Source organism: Amblyomma americanum, chromosome 8 (genome assembly GCF_052857255.1).
Source record: "Amblyomma americanum isolate KBUSLIRL-KWMA chromosome 8, ASM5285725v1, whole genome shotgun sequence".
NCBI classification, from domain to species: Eukaryota; Metazoa; Arthropoda; class Arachnida; order Ixodida; family Ixodidae; genus Amblyomma; species Amblyomma americanum.
The window spans coordinates 108,653,814-108,673,044 of record NC_135504.1 but is presented as its reverse complement, the minus strand read 5'-3'; the positions used below and the strand labels follow the sequence as shown (position 1 = coordinate 108,673,044).

Genomic DNA, 19,231 nt, shown 5'->3' with positions numbered 1-19,231 from the left:
TTCACTGTACCTAAGAAGCGTCTATGATGAGGTGCAAATTCAACTTTCGAAAGGCGTTACACTGAAGAAATTCAGCTGCGGCCAACCAAATGTATGTATTTTTAAGAACGTTAGAACTTACCACTCGCATTCGAACGTTTCTTGCCCATCCGAGATTTCAAGATGGCGGCCGTTAATCTGGCGTCAACAAGAAGTTGTTAATTTTTTCGTGCTTTTCAGAGCTTTTTTTTTATCTCGGACCTCACAAATGCCGTGAATTTTTTTTTCACCGCTGCAGTGAACTGGTTACAAACTAGGTAGCGAGTTAACGATCATCTCAGCCAGTTATGACTACTACACCTCGATATTATAATTAAGACTCTAGCGGTACGTTTTAAACCTGTCAAAGCAAATCAACTTCGCTAACTCGATGATTCCTTCACTTTCTCTGCGTCCATTGCCCATCAGCAATGTCTAAGTCTGGCGGGCATAGAGTCGCTTATTGCGCGGCTGACGGTTATGAAGAGCAATTAGGAGCCCAGATTTTCCAGCACTGCACTAACAATAGAGAGAGTTGTGCGGTTAGCTGGTGGTAATCGGGTTAGCGCATGCGCAGAAATAAAAAAGGACGTTAAGTGGAGTCATAGCTCAGGGCATCATCAGCTGAATGAACGAAGGAGTGTAAAGCTTCGAAAGCAATGAGTGTGATTTTAATCACTTATAATCTTGTTATTCCTTATAGTTTTTCACGCCGGGTGTGCGAGACCCTTTAATGTTTTACTTGTTTGTGTTTCTTGTCATGCATTTAAATAAATTTGCTTAACACATCACATTTTTCATTTTTTGGCATAAGTTTTATTTGATTAGGAGGAATTTGTGTGGTCAACTGCATCATAAATGTTGCCGTCAGCACGCACGGATTGCGATGAGGTATACTGGCGTCGCTCGCATATGACCACCACAACTATACACTTTGCTCTCATTTAGACCATGCCGTTACGTCCAGGATTTCCTTAAGTGCTGGTTAATGTCACCGTTAATTTGCACTTAATGTGTGCTTTACCACCAGTGTCGGCAGGTGTATAGAGCTGCTTTCACGATACAGGCCACTCTTGAAGCTTTACAGATGATTCTTTTTTGCAACACACGAACCCTGCTCTTCTGGAATCCTCTTGATACAATTCACTTACGTGTTCTACTTCCTTGCTTGTGCATGTCCCGGAAGTCCGCATTTTTTCACCTAATGTAAGTAGCTTTGCCATGACGAGACCTGGCTCTGCGGTTTCCACACCAGAATTAGGCTGAGGTGTGTGTTTCAGTGCGCTAAGTAAAGTGATGAGGAAAGAACGTAACTTAATCAGTATGCAAGACTCCTGCGACGAATCGTGCTCGCTCACTGGTAAAGCAACTTTAGCTTCAAAGAGGGCTTGCCTAGTCCAAGTACTCACATCAGTTAGCTAAATGTGGCTGCTGTGTATGCTTTATCCTGCCACACACGCACAGTAAACGTAGTTTAATTAACGCGATTTCGAGATGCGTTAGTAGAGCTATCCTCACTACATTCACACGGGATTGGGGTTAGGTATCCTGATAGTCTTCTTCTTGTCCCGTAGGATGCTTGCATGTGCGTTAACAAACCCGTAAGATGGACACCTTGGAAGTCAAAGCCACAGAGGTTGTTGCCAAGAACGCTGTCATTATGTCAGGTAGCTTGAGTGGAAGTTAAGCTGCTAATAAATATCTAGTTTTGGTATGGAGCTCTGACACGGCTTGTGCCGACATTTCTATTCTTTGACGGCATTTTCATTTGTGGACTACCTACCCAAGTTTTTGCGGCTGGAAAAATACAAGTGTTCATCTCAAATAGAGCTTTTTTTTTTGCCATACCTTCCAACAACCTACGTTCTTCCCGACTAGGCGAATGAGAATCGCACTGATCGCGTCGTTTTCTTTTGGTTCCTACTTTATACAGGTTCTGATACACCGGAAAAACTGTTTTGTTACATCATAACATGGAACGCTGTGCGCCGAGTTTGGATAGTGGAGACCATTAATAGACTTCCGAACAAATGGTGGATAACTAACTCAAACACGAGGTAAATAATTCTTGAAGAATTGTCTATTATTGCGTATATTTTTAACTTTTTTGTTCAGTTATCCGAAGTTTACAAGAATAGTAATGCTTAAATCGAAAGAGGACTATTATGCGGCCAAACATTGTTCTTAGAATTAAATGCGCCGCAACTTCACGTCACCATCTTTGCATGACAGTCTTCCTTACTGAATTCAATTCGTGCAGTCACTGCCGTTGCATGAATATGCGTATGCGCTCCTCTTAATGATTTTTTAAATCTAGAAAACGAAGTTAGATTAAAGAATCTTCTTTTTATTTATTTAATTTTTCCTTCAAACCCAAATGTATTTAGGCCGGGAACGCTTATAATAAGAACACAAAAGCAAAAAATTGCAAAAATATAAAGGTCAGGTTCCTTGTAATGAACGATTGTCCAGAGTACTGAAATATAGGCACAATATAAATGAACAAGTAAGAACCAAAAAAAGCCCATATTTGTAGACAGCACTAGCATACTATGCTAGAAAGACTGTTACGAATATTTAAGTTGCCTTGAATGCTACCTGCATATGACCCGCACAAACACTGTTCAGCCTCAGTGCACGTGTCGAACAAGGATGAGGGATGTTTATTTCTGGGGACTTGCAATATAAGTGCCAGCCAGCGTCCGATGGGGCGTCCAACGTCAGTGAAGTTAGCTTTTAAAAAATATGTATGGGGCCGAGCAGAACGCATGCGTCAACAGCTGTGTGTTATTTTTTCTGCCCGTCGTCGTCAATCAAGACACGCTTGAGGAAAGCCGCTCTAAATTACAGATCTCCCTACTCGAAAGTGGAGCGAGCCCTTAAGCCACCGTAAACCAAGTCGTTGATCAGCGGCTTACGGACGGCAAAGATAGCCCCCCCCCCCCCCCCCCCTTTCGTCTCGTACGTTGGGCTCTTTGGATACCCACGCATGGCGCGGCCTCACTTGTGTCGTTTTCAGCAGTCTATTTTCAGCCGCTCGCTTGGCTACTTCTTCAAGCTGTCAGTTCAGAAAAGCCGCTCCGCAAGCGACACGTAAATTTATTTTGACGGTGCAGAGACACAAACGGGTGTGTGAAATTCCAGGTTATTTGAAAGTCATGTGGCCAGCGATCAAGCAGTAATGTGGCTGCAGAACCCTGCAATGTACATTACCGTCGATGAGTTAGTATTCTTCAATTAGCAGAGGAAAGCCTGGGATAAACTTTGGGCTGGCTTAGCTTTCGTGCTTGACCCCTTCGCGTCATGTCCAAAACGTTTCTAGGGAATGCAGCTGCAGTCATCACCGAATGTTAAACGCGAACAAACAGCACACCATCGACAAAATAATTTGTACGCAAGCTCAAAGTGCAAGCCGATATTTCCGCAGGAGAGTGTGTGCCTATCTTATACCTCTTTTGCAGGTATCGTTGTGAGGCTATACTAGTGGGAAAAATACTCCGATGTGTAAACTCCGAGCAAGATCTTGTCATGTTTGTCAGTTGGAGCCAAGTATCTTCCGTCGTTTGTGTATTTGCACCAATAAACAAATAAAGTAAATCGATCAAACATTGACGCGACAGGAATTCGAACCCGCGGCGACACGAAGAGATCAGCTTCGCTGGATAGAACTCACGAGCACTAGGTAATCATCGCATTTTTTTTCTTCATTGCCTGTTCCGGCAAGTACAGAAACACTCCAACGGCGTCGGTTGGTATACCATAAAAAATTATGTACTTTCATTTCAACGAGAACAATCACCACTTCAATGACTTTATCACAGAAACCTTGGTTCTTGAGGATGTCGCACAGCTTACACTAGGCTATCGCAGCAGCCAAACACGCCTCATGCTAAACTGCAGCGAACAATCGCGCTGTGCATTGCACATCGTCGCCTTCATCAACTTCTATCTGCGGCGCTTGACGCATAGAATTCTCTTCCTTCATCGTCTTCGTTAGCGTTGATGAAATTCTGCCTTCGCAATTTTATAACATGTAGGCAAAATTTTCAATGATTTCTTGGTTTCCTCCTTCTTCTCCACCGTTTTTGGAAGATTCTTATTTTTCTATCTGGCTAAACATTTAATACATGTGATGAAATTCATAAATAATTCGCGGGAGGCTCCTTAAAAAGACACTGATCTGAATATACCACGCAATCTGCTTACGCACATGTGGTCTTTTCCTCTAGAAGCCAAACGTGTGTATCCGAACCATCCAGGCCAATACTGCCAAATATCGTATTCTTGCTTTCATGTGTTTGAATATCTTCCAACAGCAATCTCAATAAAAACCGTCCCCAACATTCAGGTTACAAACTATGAAGAGAATTTTGTGCTAGCACATTAGAAGCTATTGATATTGTGCAGAACTTGAGGGAAGAGTTGAAACTTTTTTCAGACTAATGAGCCATCAATCATATTCTCCGTCGTATTACTTAAAAGTGCAATAGAGAGCTCACATTCTGACTCTAAAGGCAGGATACGAAAACTTTGTCAAGCTGGATTACACGTTTTGAAAAAATAAAGAAAGCTGGAGGTGCAAATTCTCCAGGTACGCAATAATTATGAAACAAGAAGACGAATATAACATCGACAAAAGCCATTTTAACAGCGATGCAAATGTCATTTCCTTGTGCTTGTTAGGTGACTGGTCACGGCAACGTTGAGCAGGAGCCCTACTGGCCACATCATGGCGTAGTGCAAAAACTATAGCTGAAAATTCACAACATATAACAAAAAAAATCTAAATCATAGCGAAAAAAGATGCAAAACGGGAAGCAGGTAATGATATAAAGTTCGAGCAAAAAAAATGTATCCTGCTTTTCTCTAGACGCGTTATTTTTACCCTGACTCTGGCTAGTCATTCTTGCAAAAGATGAACGCACTGCCCAGGCAAGGACAAGTCTTCCTGCCAAAACGTTGCCGAGCAACTGAGAGATGTGACACGGATTAGCGGGGATTAGAGATGTTTCGCCGCCTCGAATTTAGCGATGACGAAGGCGTATACTTAGGAGTAGTGCAAGACGCCTACAGGTACTATAGAAAATTACGAAACCTATTTGTGGTGCCGTGCTTCGAGGATTAATCTCAATGTAGAATGTGGTTTAATGTCTTCCCTAATTTCGCTTCCTTCCCGTTACGACCAGTGTGGACGCTGCCTTCATGAAGATTATGAATGTGTGTTTTTATATTGGTTTGGTGTGTCTGTAATGAATAGTATTTATTTGAAGATTATCGTCAGCGTTGTTGCTTTTCTCTCGGTCCGTCAGTTCATGCGTGACTCATTAGTTGTAAAATCTGGAAGGAAGACGCCACTGCTCGTCGAAAATACTCCCACGCGCACGATCTGAGCAGGCAGCGTACGCGGAGAGAAAAACCACGTTTTGAATAAAATGTGGCTCTCATTTTATGTTGTAAATCACACACAAAATGCGTCTTAGCATACCGGCGAACATTACTCATAAAAAAAGGTATTGTTGCCGCCAGCAAAGTGAATTATGTTTTTACGTGGCAGTAAATTACCGTCGTTCTCTGGCACGCCTTTTACCGGGCGTTCGTGTTGCAAGAACACTCAAATTAAGCAACAGTTCAGAATTTCTGAGGTTATTACCTTTGAAAAACACGAACAAACTATAGCTGCATAGGCTGTGAGGACACTGGAAGGAAGTCAGAAATGTATCAGGAATCTTAGTCTTATTTACAGGCGGCCGCAATTTTGGTGTCGTTTTCGCTCGTAAAAGCGTAGCGTATGTTGTAAATGCAGCAACACAGAGCAAACTCACGCTGGTCATGGAGTGAAACTAATCAGCATTGCTGCGCCTAATGCGCAACTATTAGACTTAGCAAACGCCATGATGGAGAATCATAATTATTTTCTCTTACTGGTACGCTCCCCCTGTTTCCGGTTAAGCAGGGCCAGCTGGTGGGAACTGGAAATAAAAATTTATGAGGAAGCATTATAGAAGAATATGGAGCGCTCGTTACAATCAGTTTTATGACGCAACGTATTAGTGGCGTTGCACAACGAAACCATCAGAATTGAGGGCTCTGGAATGTGTTGTTAACCATTCTCTCTAACAAGTAGAATAGCAAGCCGTTTTTTGGGCATGCCGCACTCTGCCATATGTTTCGTCTGGCGAAAAAAGAAAAAAAAAGTTCTCTGCTGCAATCGGTTAGCGCTGCGTTTTTGAAGGCGTAAAATAGCAGCTCTAACCCCCCTTGTTCGTAATTTATTTCAACTTCTTTTTTTCGAAAACCAACAGTTTACTAGATCCAAATCTGTTACCGCCTTTCCTGGGTATGTGACACCACTTATGTTTCATTTTTAGAGAATTTCGGTCCAGAAACGTCGTTTAAAAACTATCAGGTATTACGTGGAGTAAAGCGGAAAGTTCGTGTGCAGTGCCGTTGGCAGAAGGCAATTATGTGTTGAAGGCTGAACAAGCCTGCGGCAGTAAGCCAAAATCCCTGGATTCATGCATGGCATAGAACGCATCCCAAGGCTTCCTAACCACTGCTTTCCCTCAATGCGTAAATTCATCTCGCTGAGCATAACAAAGGCACACGTCATTGCGAGCATTAAGCGAAAAAGCTTTAACTCTATCCATTCGTAACACGTGCAGCATAGAGCACATGAGAAAAGTAAAGTGACCACCAGATATGTCTGGATCTCCGTTTTTTTCCACCTGAAGAATTCCCGAAATACCATCAAATATTTTGTACGATAACATGGATAATAACGCCTTGGCATTGCCTCTTTCACAGCAATTTATATACGCCACTTAATCTCGTTGTCGTATTTTGATTGTAGTTCAGGTTAGTTTATTCAAAAAGCATACTAACCGCTCAATCAGGAAAACTTATGGCGTATTAGCGTGATCCGCCCTAAAACTCAAGACGTAGCTTGTCCGAAGAGCACAGGACTGTGGTTCGCAAGTAAAAAAATTCAAGCGAAGTAAGTGCGTTAACTAGCAATTATCAGGCTATGAAATTTTGACCTAATAATTCGGTTTAGTGTCAAAAGAACACACGGGCTGGGTACATATGCAGGTGTACAAAGATTGAAACGGGTTCTATTGCAACGGATTGTAGAAACATAATCTAGTGGGTGGGCTGGTAATACATACTGAAGCATAGAATATTGACTATAGATTAGTGAATAATCTGTGTCTGTTTAATGAACGCTATAGTGAGCACAACTGCGACCACTTTAATGATCGATATATTGTTCCCTGCCTTAAGACTTTGAGCATCACTCGCGGATTGTAGCTTAAATTGCATTTCTGGCGCAGCAGGTCAGAGTCCGGAAATAATTTATCACAACTTGATATTATATAAATGCTTCTTCTCCTTGGCTTTGAGAGAAACTTCGTTTCATATGCACGCATGAACGGCAGAATTCCCGGTGCAAGGAAGAGTGAAGTGCCGCGTTAATATATGCAGGAAAGAGTTATGTTGTAAACATCGCATCTCTTTAAGCGTGAGATTGCATCCGAAGAAAATATAGTAGGAGGAACGCAGACCCCAGAATCGCAAGAAGCAACAGAACTCGTGTTATATATCACATGGCTTTTATTATAAACAAACCAAGCACGTTGATATATCTTCTGAGGAAGCTCGAATAAATTCGCGTCTTTCCAGGCCTTTTTTCAATTCATCAAGCATGTCAAGCACCTTTCTCAATTACTCGTTCTATTTCAATATATCAAAATCGAATTTTTTGTAAACGTAAAGATTACAACAGCAAGAAGGGGAGCATGACAGCGCTTCCTCACAAGTCCGTTGCGTATGAGCAAGACTAAGCCCGTAGAAGAGAGGAAGATGTTTTGTAGACCTCATTGTACTTATTCTCTCTACGGCCGGCTGCACACTGGCTCGTGGAAAGAAAGAGTTCTGCAGGTAACGAATTTTATAATTCATATTTTAGCAATGTAGGGGAAGGCTGTTTATTCTGTGCCGATGTCAGAAGAGTAGATAATGCGTATTAATGTTGCAACTGCTCGTTTCCGTGAAACTGCCACGGAAAATATGTGCAGGGTCTTCAATAAGGATTGTAAAGTTGCATGAATATTAAGCGGTGGAACATTAAAAACCAAGATAGGCCACAAAATGAGCCCCTGATAAGCGCCTACAGGTTTTTGATTGTAGTGAGGACCTTTCAGGTCGACGTAAGACCACTACATGGTTCCTTTTGCACCCAAGAATTTGAACATATCATGTACTCATACCCGGAAATTCTAGACAAGCGCATTTTTCAACAGGACATAGTTTATGAAAGCCATTTTTTACATATATCGCAAGATTTCGCAACAGCAATCAATATCCGCCGATCTCCATTCAGCAGGAATGCGTTTTCTGGCTATTAACGCTTTTACAATTGTCAAAAACGTTCGCTATTAGTTATCTAAGGCAGTCATAACTATTCCACGCAAGGGGTGTAAAAACTTTAAAAGATTTTCACACGCATCACAATAATGGAACATTACGTTCAATATTAGCAATCCTGGAAACGGTTTAGCATCGAATTTCATCGCTCCGATTTTTTTTTTCACACAAGCCAGAGAGGAACCAAGGCGGCCCAGAGGGTGAAGGTGAGAAGAACGCCGACATACATCATACCGCACCAAACTCCACTGTTTGCATATCCTCCTTGTTCTTGCAGAATGGCAGCATTGGAAGTGGCGACACCACAGTGCAGCCCACAGGTGAGTTAGACCCACCCCGTGCACAATTAAGACCTCGCGCAACATTTGGAGGCCTTTTTTCTAGCCTGCCGTATTTTCCACAATTAACAATATGTTTCCTCTTGGAGCCGGCAAAATTGTCCATCAAACCGAGACTCCAGGCTTCATTAACTCGCTCGCTAGCCAGTGACGCCGCCGCATCCGACAGATGGCAGCAGCTCACAGCTGGGAGGGCAAAGAGCAGCGCGAAGCGAGAGAAAAGGAAAAGGGAAAGGGGAGATAGAAAAGGCCGGGTCGGTGGGATACACTTCAGAACGCTCCTTACTTCGCGTCGGACGGCCGGAGCGGGAACGTCCACCTTTCTGCGAATTAAGCAGAGCGGGCAGCGGCGGGCGTTTTCTATGTGTCGCGCTGGAGAGACATCTCGAGATCTAGAAACAATTGGCGTGTCCGCTCTTCTAAAGTGCTGCTAATCTAAGAAAACAATTGGGAAAGAAGAAACGACATTTACTGCGCGCTCTCATTGGTCTCTTCGTTGACTGTGGGTTATTTGACTCATGTGTTCGTCTTTGTGGCTCCCGCGTTGCGTGTTTTACATTCCTGCCTCGTTTCGGCCAGTATATTGATGGTGGATGATGCGTGGGACGAATTTTTCTTGCCTCTGCCTTTGAACACCCCAACATGGCTTTGAAGGAAAATGAAACTTCCGCGAACGTCACTGAGTTGGAACCTTTCGACTTTTATCAGGTGAGATATTGCGAAGTATTTGCCATCTTGCATGTGTCCGGCATAAGAGCGGTGCTATTTACCTGTTTTTTAATATGAAAGCAGCCTCTATGAACAGATCACGGGGCTGTTATAAGCGCTTGCTGCATATCACAAAGCGAGAGGCGGTTCGCGTTCGCTCTCGCATCGTCTAGCAAATCAAAGAGCTGATTTTTTTACTATCCTGTACAGCAAGGTAGATGCTACTTTTCTGTATAACTTTTTTTCTGAACGATTGCCCTCAAAGATACCACTAACGCACTTAGTTACTCTCTTCTCGATGTACTGCGATGCACTGCTCACGGCTCATCAGAATTAAAAATTAAGCACATTATTCTCGGCTGCTTCTGCATGAAGTTTTTAAAGAAGGAAGTAATGGAACAGTAGCCTACTTCAAGTGGAGAAATGACACTGGAGCAGCATAAAAACAACGCGCAGCTGCCTGCTATGTGAGTGATTTAACGCATATCTCGGACTATAATGCAAAGCTAGAACGATGCGAGCAGGAAAGAAAGAAAATAATGTTGATGGGCCGGGCTATATTTGCAGTCATTTTTATTTATGCTAGGAAGAGAGGAATCGAATCTTAGGAATCGCGATAGCGGCAGCTACAGTGAATTCCTAGCTTTGGCGACCCTGTTTGCCTGGAATTTCGAAGAACCAACTTTGATATTTTTACTCGCCAGAACATATGCGGTTTCCCAAAAGCGGCATTTTTTTTAGTGGGTTGTTTTAAAGCACTCATTATTTGGTTCACACATTGTCACATTCACTTCCTGTGGTGAATGTAATTCACACGAAACGTCCCAAACGAACTATCCTCCTACTTTTACTTTTTGTTTAGTGCTATGCTGATTTCTGTTTTTTCGTATACTGTGTGCTCCGCTGATTGCTTTATAAAACAAGCACTGCTATGCTTTAAATCGCCTATTCCTTAATTCCTATGTGCCATTTGTAAGCTAACAACACGCAACAAATTACAAGGCTCTGTTAATTTGTTTTCATCATTATATAATTTCTGACGAACAGTGAGCTTACAGTAACAAAGTAAGTCCTTCAAAAGATTAAGCATCTGTATCAAAGGTATTGTGTTCTTCACAAGTATATTTTAGTTATTCATCAGATATGCCAATTATTTAAAGCAAATAGACATTGCTTGCGAGATGGGTGCACACTACTTCTGTTTTTTGACTTCAGAAACATAATTGCCAACTTTTGTGGGGTGTCTTTGCGAGCAAAGTAGTTTATTAAAAGCAAACGTGAAAGCAGACAATACAGGGTGTTGAAATTCGTAATTTGATCTTCGTTCACAGACAGTTATGGATACAAAAAAGTGGTTGTTTTTCGCGCTTGCTATACAGCTAGGAAGTACAAAATGACAGAATAAATTTTAACCGTCCATCGACTAAATTTTTAAAAACAAAGACCATTTCTGTGACTGCGCAAACCATTCAAGGTACTTCTACAAAACATAGGCAGTCTTGTTTCTTTACTATTTCTTTAGGCGTGTTGAATTGTCCCAACGCGTTCATGCTCTAAGACATATAGTTAGAGTTTCTAAACTGTTATTGCTCAATAACTTTTCCAAGGCGGTGATAACCGGCGATATTTTCTTCCTTTGGTGGCGCAGCTTATCTGTATGGTGCTCGATTTTACTTCACCGAAATTTGTAGGGGGGCTTTTTGCACCACCTGTTGCTTGGTGCCGCTAGCACACGCGACAAAACACGGATCAGGTGTCTGAACCAGGGAGGAGTCCTTGCACTGCTTTCTCGATATTCTTTGCGTGATTAGACTGACTGAGTTGAAATCTTGTAGCCTGTAGGAATAAGGGCTTGCTGCGAGAATTGTATGAAATAAAGAAACTTCAAGATATGACCGCTTCTGACTTTCCAATGCGAGCATGAACTCTAAATGCAAGTATGCTATAGTTCACCGTAATTAGAAGAATAATTGGGACAAATACTCTTCCTCTCTATGTTCTCCTGGTTTCCTATCTTCCGGGAGCAATTTGAGCTTGCCGTATCATCTATTACAATGTGAAACTTTCGGTGCACCTCATACTGCGACATTTACCTTATATGAATATTTGCAAAGTATTCTCAAATATTCAGCAATGGTCGTTAGTTCGCGAATTACCAAACTGCTAACCACTCTCGGGGATTCGTCGAAATAATTCGATGTGGAGGCTGTAGTTACCTAACGTATTTTTTAAAGACTCGCTTTCGATATCACTGCTATCGCGACGCACACACAGCAGTTTCGGGATTGGTTCATGCGTAACAGTTTCAAGAAACTGCCATAAAATTGACCAGCCAGATTGATAGCCCGTTTTGGCAGCCTAGATTTTCTGGAATGCGAGGTTTTTTTATAACCCAGGTAAGGTGAATTTAAATATGAAACCTTTTTGCATTCAAAGTTGTAACCGAATATAGTGTGCTTTTCTTGCTCATAAGCATAAAACCTCTTCTCTTACCCCAGTTGATTGACGCCGCCGCGGTAGCTCAGTAGTTGTGCTGCTGGGCTGCTGACCCAGCCGCGGTGGTCGAATTTCGAGGCAGGCGAAATTCTTGAGCCCCGTGTACTGTGCGATGTCAGTGCCTGTTAAAGAACCTCAGGTGGTCGAAATTTCCGGAGCCCTTCACATCGGCGTCTTTCATATCCTTAGTCGCTTTGGACGTAACCCCCCCTAAACCAATTAACTTTCGCTGCTGGTATCAAACGAGCGATAAAGTTGGAGAGAGAGTTTAATATTTCACAGCACACAGTAATGATATTTGTGTCGCGTACGCAGTGACTGAGGGGTTGTAAGGAGAATTGGAGAACTCTATTTGCTCAGGACGCTACTACTAGCACGCGATGCAATAGCGTGCTGTACACCTTGCACGTGCCGGAAGGCCGATAAATGCGTTATGAATGTATACCGTGCTTTTACGTACGAATAATTCATTCCCGCAGTGCTCAAATCTGACCTCCGGGACCCCAGCTGCGCTGCTGACCAAGAAATAAACGTATAATGGCGATGCGCGCATCCGCTTCCGTCATATATGCGTAGGTGTATATATTGAACGTTTCTTTTGCATAGATACCGCTAATTATTGCGCAGTATTTTGTGGCTCACCCTTTCGGGGGAATTCACCTTGGGCTCTGCCTACTTCTCTGCCCTTTGGATATTTTGTTATAACTTAGCATTTACTACAGGTAGCGGAAGCGTATGTGAACCGCTCATTCATCCATGATTGTAGAAAGTAGTTGGTGAAATCATCATCCTGCAAAAATGGTGTCACCGGCGTTTTAGCTATTGTTTCATTTGGTTCCCATAAAAAGGAAACCAAAGAGGCATCCTCTTACAGCACCACGATATAGTAGAAGGTGTGCCTTCCATGCAATGTAAACTTCGCGATTGCGTCGTCAGTTTTTTGGCTTGTTTAAAAGACTTAAGCCTTTTGTTCGTAACACAGTGTCTGACATTGAAGGATCAAGTGGAGAATTAATGAGAGACGAGACAAAGAGAGCACATAGACCACTGCTGGATTTGAAACTAATTTATTTTGATCTCACTCAGACTTCATAAAACGGTTTCTGGCGCACGCGCTTTTGATTAAGTGCTCCACCTAACCAAAACAAGAAACGAGCAAAGCGCTTGATGGATCAAGTTGTCACTCACGGGCGAGTAAAAAAAAAACACTCTCGATTGCATTTAGAAGCGCTTCGCTTAGGCATATTTGGCAGCTCTTACACGAGACAGATAGCAGCGGCTATCTTTCTCGTGTAAACCAACCCGATTTCAGTGCCCAGTTTCAACGAAATAAGACGCTCAGTCTTCTATTCTTTAATGCATCGACTGGTTTCGCCAATGTAAACATTACCATAGCCTTACGAGATTAGGCAACCCGCCCCCCTTTTCATATTGCGTAAATCTCGTTCCGTATGGTGTACATGAAAGGTTTCACATTAGATCCTATGGGTATTTGGTAAACTTTATACTGGGAAAAGCAGTTGATGCTTAAATGACCGGCCGAGAGAGAATCACGTGCCGCTGGAATGCGGGCAGCCGTTTAAATTTTCGCGTATATACTGCAGCCGCTTCTCGCCTTGTGTTTGTCTGACTAGGAGCATCGCTAGCGGTGGTGGTGAAAACTTTTATTTGGCGGAATAGAGTTTGGGAGCCACTGCAGAGTGGCCCCGCTACATCGTCGGCTTCCCTAGTCCGGGACACCGCATGACGAGGAACCGTCTAGCGCCCGTTTCACCAGAGCCTTTTGGAGCTCAAGCGAGGAGCAGTTGAGGAGGGCAGTCTCCCAAGCCTTTCGGGAAGGAGTAGGGGAAGAGAGGGAGGTGGGGATTTTGAGTACACGCCCACACCACGTGGAAGATATCACAGGTCTCCCCACAGTGCGGGCATCGCCTATCCGTGTGAGGATCGTAATGTTTGATGATTGCAGGACAGAGTAGAGAACCTGTCTGCAGGCGCCTTAAAGTTCGATCCTCCGTCTTACTCAGCCCCTTCGCAGGGGCCGGGAAAAGGCGGTGGTTGTCGTTGTAATGTGTTCCGATTTCCCTGAGCCGCAGCAGCGGCTGGTTTGTCTTCGAGCCAGAAGAGCTGGAATGCGGAGCCCGGTGAGTAAGCGCTCGGGCAGCTGCGTCAGTAGCCTCATTACCTCGTAAGCCTTAGTGGCCAGCAGCCCAAATTATTCTTTTCGGCGTTGGATCCGTGGAGATCCAGATATGAGCGCTAGTTGCTGGAGGCGCGCCGGAGAGAATTAAGGGAACACGAATAGGCTCGTCGTCGGTAGCTGTGACCAAGCGATAGCAGGGTTTTCATGTGACTGTGAACGACATATTCATGCATGTATTTGTCTTGTTCTCAATAGCATTCATGAACAGCATGCCCGCGTGCGTAAAGAAAGGCTTTTATTTTCATTAAAGGTGCTGAAAATCAATCAATTTAAATTGATCGGTGGTGTGTGTGCTACTTGGATGTCTGCTTTGTCCTCTTTCACTTGATTCGCCTATTAACCAACAGTCACCGCTGTTCTGATTACTGAACTACTTAAATAGTGTCCGGTTGTGGAGAGAATAAGCATGCAGATTTGTTTTAAATACACATCTCTCTCTCTGTGATTTTTTTCTCTCAAATACGCCATTAAATGACCGACTATTAGACATTAAGGGTAGTGCGCCACTAATTAGCGTAATATAACATTTCCTGAACGATATTTGCTAATATTGCTAGTTCTCCTAGCGCTTTATTTGATTTCAAAATTAAAAGTTTTGAAAGAGCTCCTATATACCACTTTTCACTGTGCTTCTTACTGTGCACGGCTGTCAAAGACGAATTAAGATGAGTGAGTTTTTATTTACAGCAAAGTATACTCGGTCACGATGAAAACTGGACAGCACTGCACAATGTGCGAGCACTAGATTGAATTCAGTTGGCTAGGGCTGACATTGCGGCGCGTTTGTGATTTTGTAATCACACAATACACATTGACTGTGGTTTCGGTACCGCGCTCGGGCGCTGCTGATCTCGTTTTCCCTAAACTTTTTTTTTTAAATTTCAGAGAATATACGCGACCGTGTATTGTAGGTAGAACTCTGACCGTCTAGAGAAAAAGTATTCCAATCCACGACAGCATCAACTTAACTGCATTGCGTCGCAACGTATACCCAGTCCCTAGCGTCCCTAGGGTACCGTTTTATGGTGTCGGCATGCCAATCCGGTCCCCACTTCCCTCCCCATCCCAGCCCGAATAAAGAGGCTCGGAAGGCCTTAGCCCTCGGGTGGTCGACGGTCGAGGCCCAAGCGACCCTTGCCAGCCGTGCTCGCCAAGCGGCTGCCACTTGCGGCAGCCAAGACTAGGGCTGCTGACTAACTGAGGCCGCCATTCAGCGTCTTCTCCGGCCCGCGTCCTCTTTGATTGTGCCAGAGAAGTTTCACAAGCAAGGCGAAGAAGTTTCCCTGCAACGCTGCGTCACACCATTAGTTATCGAAAAATCCGAACACACGGCTCTGATGTGCGATTCAGTCGAAGCTCGCGCTGTGAACGGCACTTTTTCTCGCGACAGTATCTTGAATAAGAGTTCTCCAGTACCTGCCAGGTTAGCATAAGTTCAAAAGCAAGCCAGAAATTCCCCGCTAGTCTTTAAAAGGCTTTTGTATAACTAACGCATGCGCGAGAAGACTGGAGCTGCCCATACTTCACTGCCCTCACAGCAGCGTTTATCAACATCAATTAAATCTGCGCCATAGTATAGGACATCTACGTCCCTCAGCCTTGTAATATCAGCACTGTCATCGAGGACTAAAGAACTGCAGCCAAGAACTCATGCCGCTGGTTTCACCAGGAGTCTCGTACATTCTGCGGTCCTTGAAATGGCAGGACATAGTTGACTGCAGATAACTGCAGGAAGATCGTCACGCAGAACACGTCTAAGAATTCGCCTAATTCATCAACATATGTTCATACGGCTAGCGAAACTTTTGCAAGTCAACCAAGAAAGCCATGGTCATCAAACCAGAAAAGAATAAATATATTAGAATTTATTAATGGCGAAAATATTTTCATGAATATTGAAATATACATTTACTCGCCATTAAATCATAATGGGAATGCGATACTAATCAAATCCGACACAGAACCAACAAAAACGCACTTTTTTTCCAGACAAGCCTCGTTTTGGAGCCAAATACTACCACATAAGAAATGTTGAAAAGCCGCGGCGGGAAGCCTCATTGCGTACTTGGCTGTGTCTATACATGAGCTTTTGATTATTTTTTGCTTCTCTGAGAACGTATGCTCTACTTAAAAACACAGGGAGAAAAAATGGCAAAAGACACGTGGCAGAAGCGCCTTTGTTTCGTGTGTTCGCGCTTGTGTCTTTTGTCATTTATGTCCCCTTGTGTTTCTAAGTTGGGCATACGTTTCCAAATGTGGTAAGCCATCAGGCCACTGTGTTACCATCGTTGACTATCTCGGCCCTGTCTAGTATATTCTTTATTCTGCGCCACGCGGTATCGAAGGAAATACGTTGAGCGGATTTCATTGAATAACCGTGTACATGGAAGGAGATTTCACTCTACACAATCAAGCCCAGCTTTCTCGGGCAAAAATTTTTCGAATTGGAAAACTGTAAGACACTGTAAAAAATATTGGAGGTAATGGTCCATTATTCTGATATGGAGCAAAATCTCTCTTTTACAGTGTTTCCAGCGATCGCGTCGATCAGGTAAGAGTGCCATAAAAAAACCAACCGGGAACACTTTTGACAACAGCAAAAACGTGAATAGAAAAAAAATACAAGACCACCGTCGGGTGATCTGCGGATATATTTATTGTTATAGTCAAATCTTACATTACATGAAAAAATCTCTTTAATAAAAGGTATCCTGCTCAATAATGCTTATGGTCAGAATTGCCAGGTATGAATTGGAACGCCGTGTTTGGTTCCTTTGTAAGTTTCATCAACAGCGTAAGAAACCTTTCCACAACCTCAACCGTAGCTGGCCTCCAAAAAACTCCACCGCTACCTTTGACGCAATATATTGACGCTTTGTTCTGCAGTGTTTTTGTTTTCATAAAAAACAATGGTAGCCTTCTTGGGGCAAATAAATGCTTCATTCAAAGGGAAGCAAGGAAAAGCTAAAAGAATTCCTTGTGCATCGCTCTTCGTTTGTGCATGTGTGAAAGTAAATGTTTGCAGCATGACCTGGGACATCTTTTTATTGTTATAAGAAATCGCCTCTTTTGCATGCCTGCTGTGCAATATATTTGCTTATAGCAAACGGTTATTCATATTTTTGAAGCTAGAGAAAACTACTGGCGTTAGGCCGCGGCCTATCTATTCCCCTATCAAAATGACAAAACCCACGTTGTCATGTAATGAATGGCCTAGGAACGATCCATTACTTCAGTTCTTGGCCAAGTCAGAGAAGTGCGGCGAGTATCACAACGGATACAGGAGATCACGCCGCTGTACGCCGCTACGAATTTTTTTGTGAATGGAGCAGAATCTTCAGAACAAAAACACAGTCTCTCTTCGTATGCAGTGGAATGCAGTCCCGCATTGCGTTTTGAGATTTCTCTCTAAATATAGGATTGCCATTATTCGTTATTTAAGGTATTTGGCTAACACAGCTGCCAAAAATTCTCATAGAAGTCTGAAAAAAACAATTTATTTGATCAAAACGAATTTGCTGTACACATCTTCATACCAGCAACTTCCACAGATGGCGCCAGCTGCACGACTCAAGCTACGGCGGAGAGAGCAAAGCGTCAGGCGGGCAGGGGTGCTTCCGTGCGGTCTAACTTTTTGTCGGAATGACGCAGCTCAGGGCGCTTGCGCATGCAGCCTTCCCTTCATTCTCAAGAAATGCTGCCCCTAGTATAACTGCGTACAGGAGACAGATGCGGAAACAGCGCCACTGAAGGCGCCTACGAAAACTAGATCTAAACACACATGAAATGCTTTCACCATGGCCTCGTGCCCTGAAATCTGTTTTCAGGAAATAATTTACTGACGTATGAATATTTAACCGCCATTCTTCTCCGAATGCACATAAACTAACTAATATCAACTCATACACTCATAAACAAAAAATGCCCTGGCGGAAAAGCTGCTGCTTCAGTGGACCTTTAAGCTACTTTTTATGTGTGCGTTCCTGTTTTTGTTCTGCTAAATCTATGCACTGCAGCAATGTTCATCACTTTCGTACATCATTTTAACACATATACTAAACGTTGCCGGCAAGTTGATGTGACTTTTAAGATGCGTGGTCGATAGCGCCGTACGAAGTTTCCAGAAGTTCCCAACACTCAAGAAATACTGATATCGTGGCCATTAGGTTCAACAACAAGCCTAATTAGAATTGCGACCGATAGGACTAACATTAAGGAAAATAGAGCGGCGTGAATCAGGGAACAATACGAGGGAAGGGTATTCTAATTGAAATCAGCATCACTATACTCATCACTAGCATAACTAAGTGCACGGCAGAACAAAGGTTTCTCCTCCATCGCTACAATTAACCCGGTCACGGGCCAGCAGCGTACACCTTAGTCTGATCTGCCTACCTCCCATTCTGCCACCGCCTGCTCCCCTTACGTTTTTTTAGTATCGAGTTCTTTAAACTCAACGAACACCAATTATCTTCCTTTCGCATTACACGCCCTGCTCGAGGCCGTTTCTTCTTGGTGATAAATTCAGGCGCCCTGTTGCCGTTTATTCTTCATTGGGACTAGGATGTTAGTACATACCGCTTGTTCGCTGGCCCGCTCTGCTTTTTTCCTGTCTTTTAAGGCTAAAGCGTTTAATGGCTCATACTCGCGGCCATGACACCTGTCCGTCCGATGTAACGCTCTACAACCATTAATGACTAAATAGTCATCAGTCATAGTCATTAGTCATAGATATACTTAAACCAATTCTCATTTCATTTTTCATCTCTTACGGCGCGGTTCGGGTGTCAATCGACGTATGCGAGACAGGCACAATTTCCTTTCCTTAAATTGCCCAACGGGCAAGGCGTCGCGCCGAATGGGCGGTGACGTTCCGTGGACACCTTGGCAACTCTGCAAAACGCTTTCGCGTCGTTCAAAGCACAAGACATCACTCACCCGGAAGAGGTGGCAATCGCGCTCGTCGCCGCCGATCAGGACTCGCGGGTCGTCATTACCGACTCGCGAGGGGCCTGCCGGGATATCGAAACTGGCTTTTTATCCCTTT

At 43.5% G+C, this 19,231-nt stretch overlaps 1 protein-coding gene across 1 annotated transcript in view; it reads left to right on the top strand.

Annotated features, from left to right (window-relative positions):
* Nucleotides 1–9,052: 9,052 nt before the first annotated feature.
* Nucleotides 9,053–19,231, top strand: part of CCAP-R (Crustacean cardioactive peptide receptor) — an 82,336-nt gene continuing 72,157 nt past the window's right edge. The window contains exon 1 of the mRNA XM_077633505.1: nucleotides 9,053–9,488. Within this exon, the coding sequence (XP_077489631.1) occupies nucleotides 9,423–9,488 (66 nt within the window). The 5' untranslated portion in view covers nucleotides 9,053–9,422. The remainder of the gene's footprint in view (nucleotides 9,489–19,231) is intronic.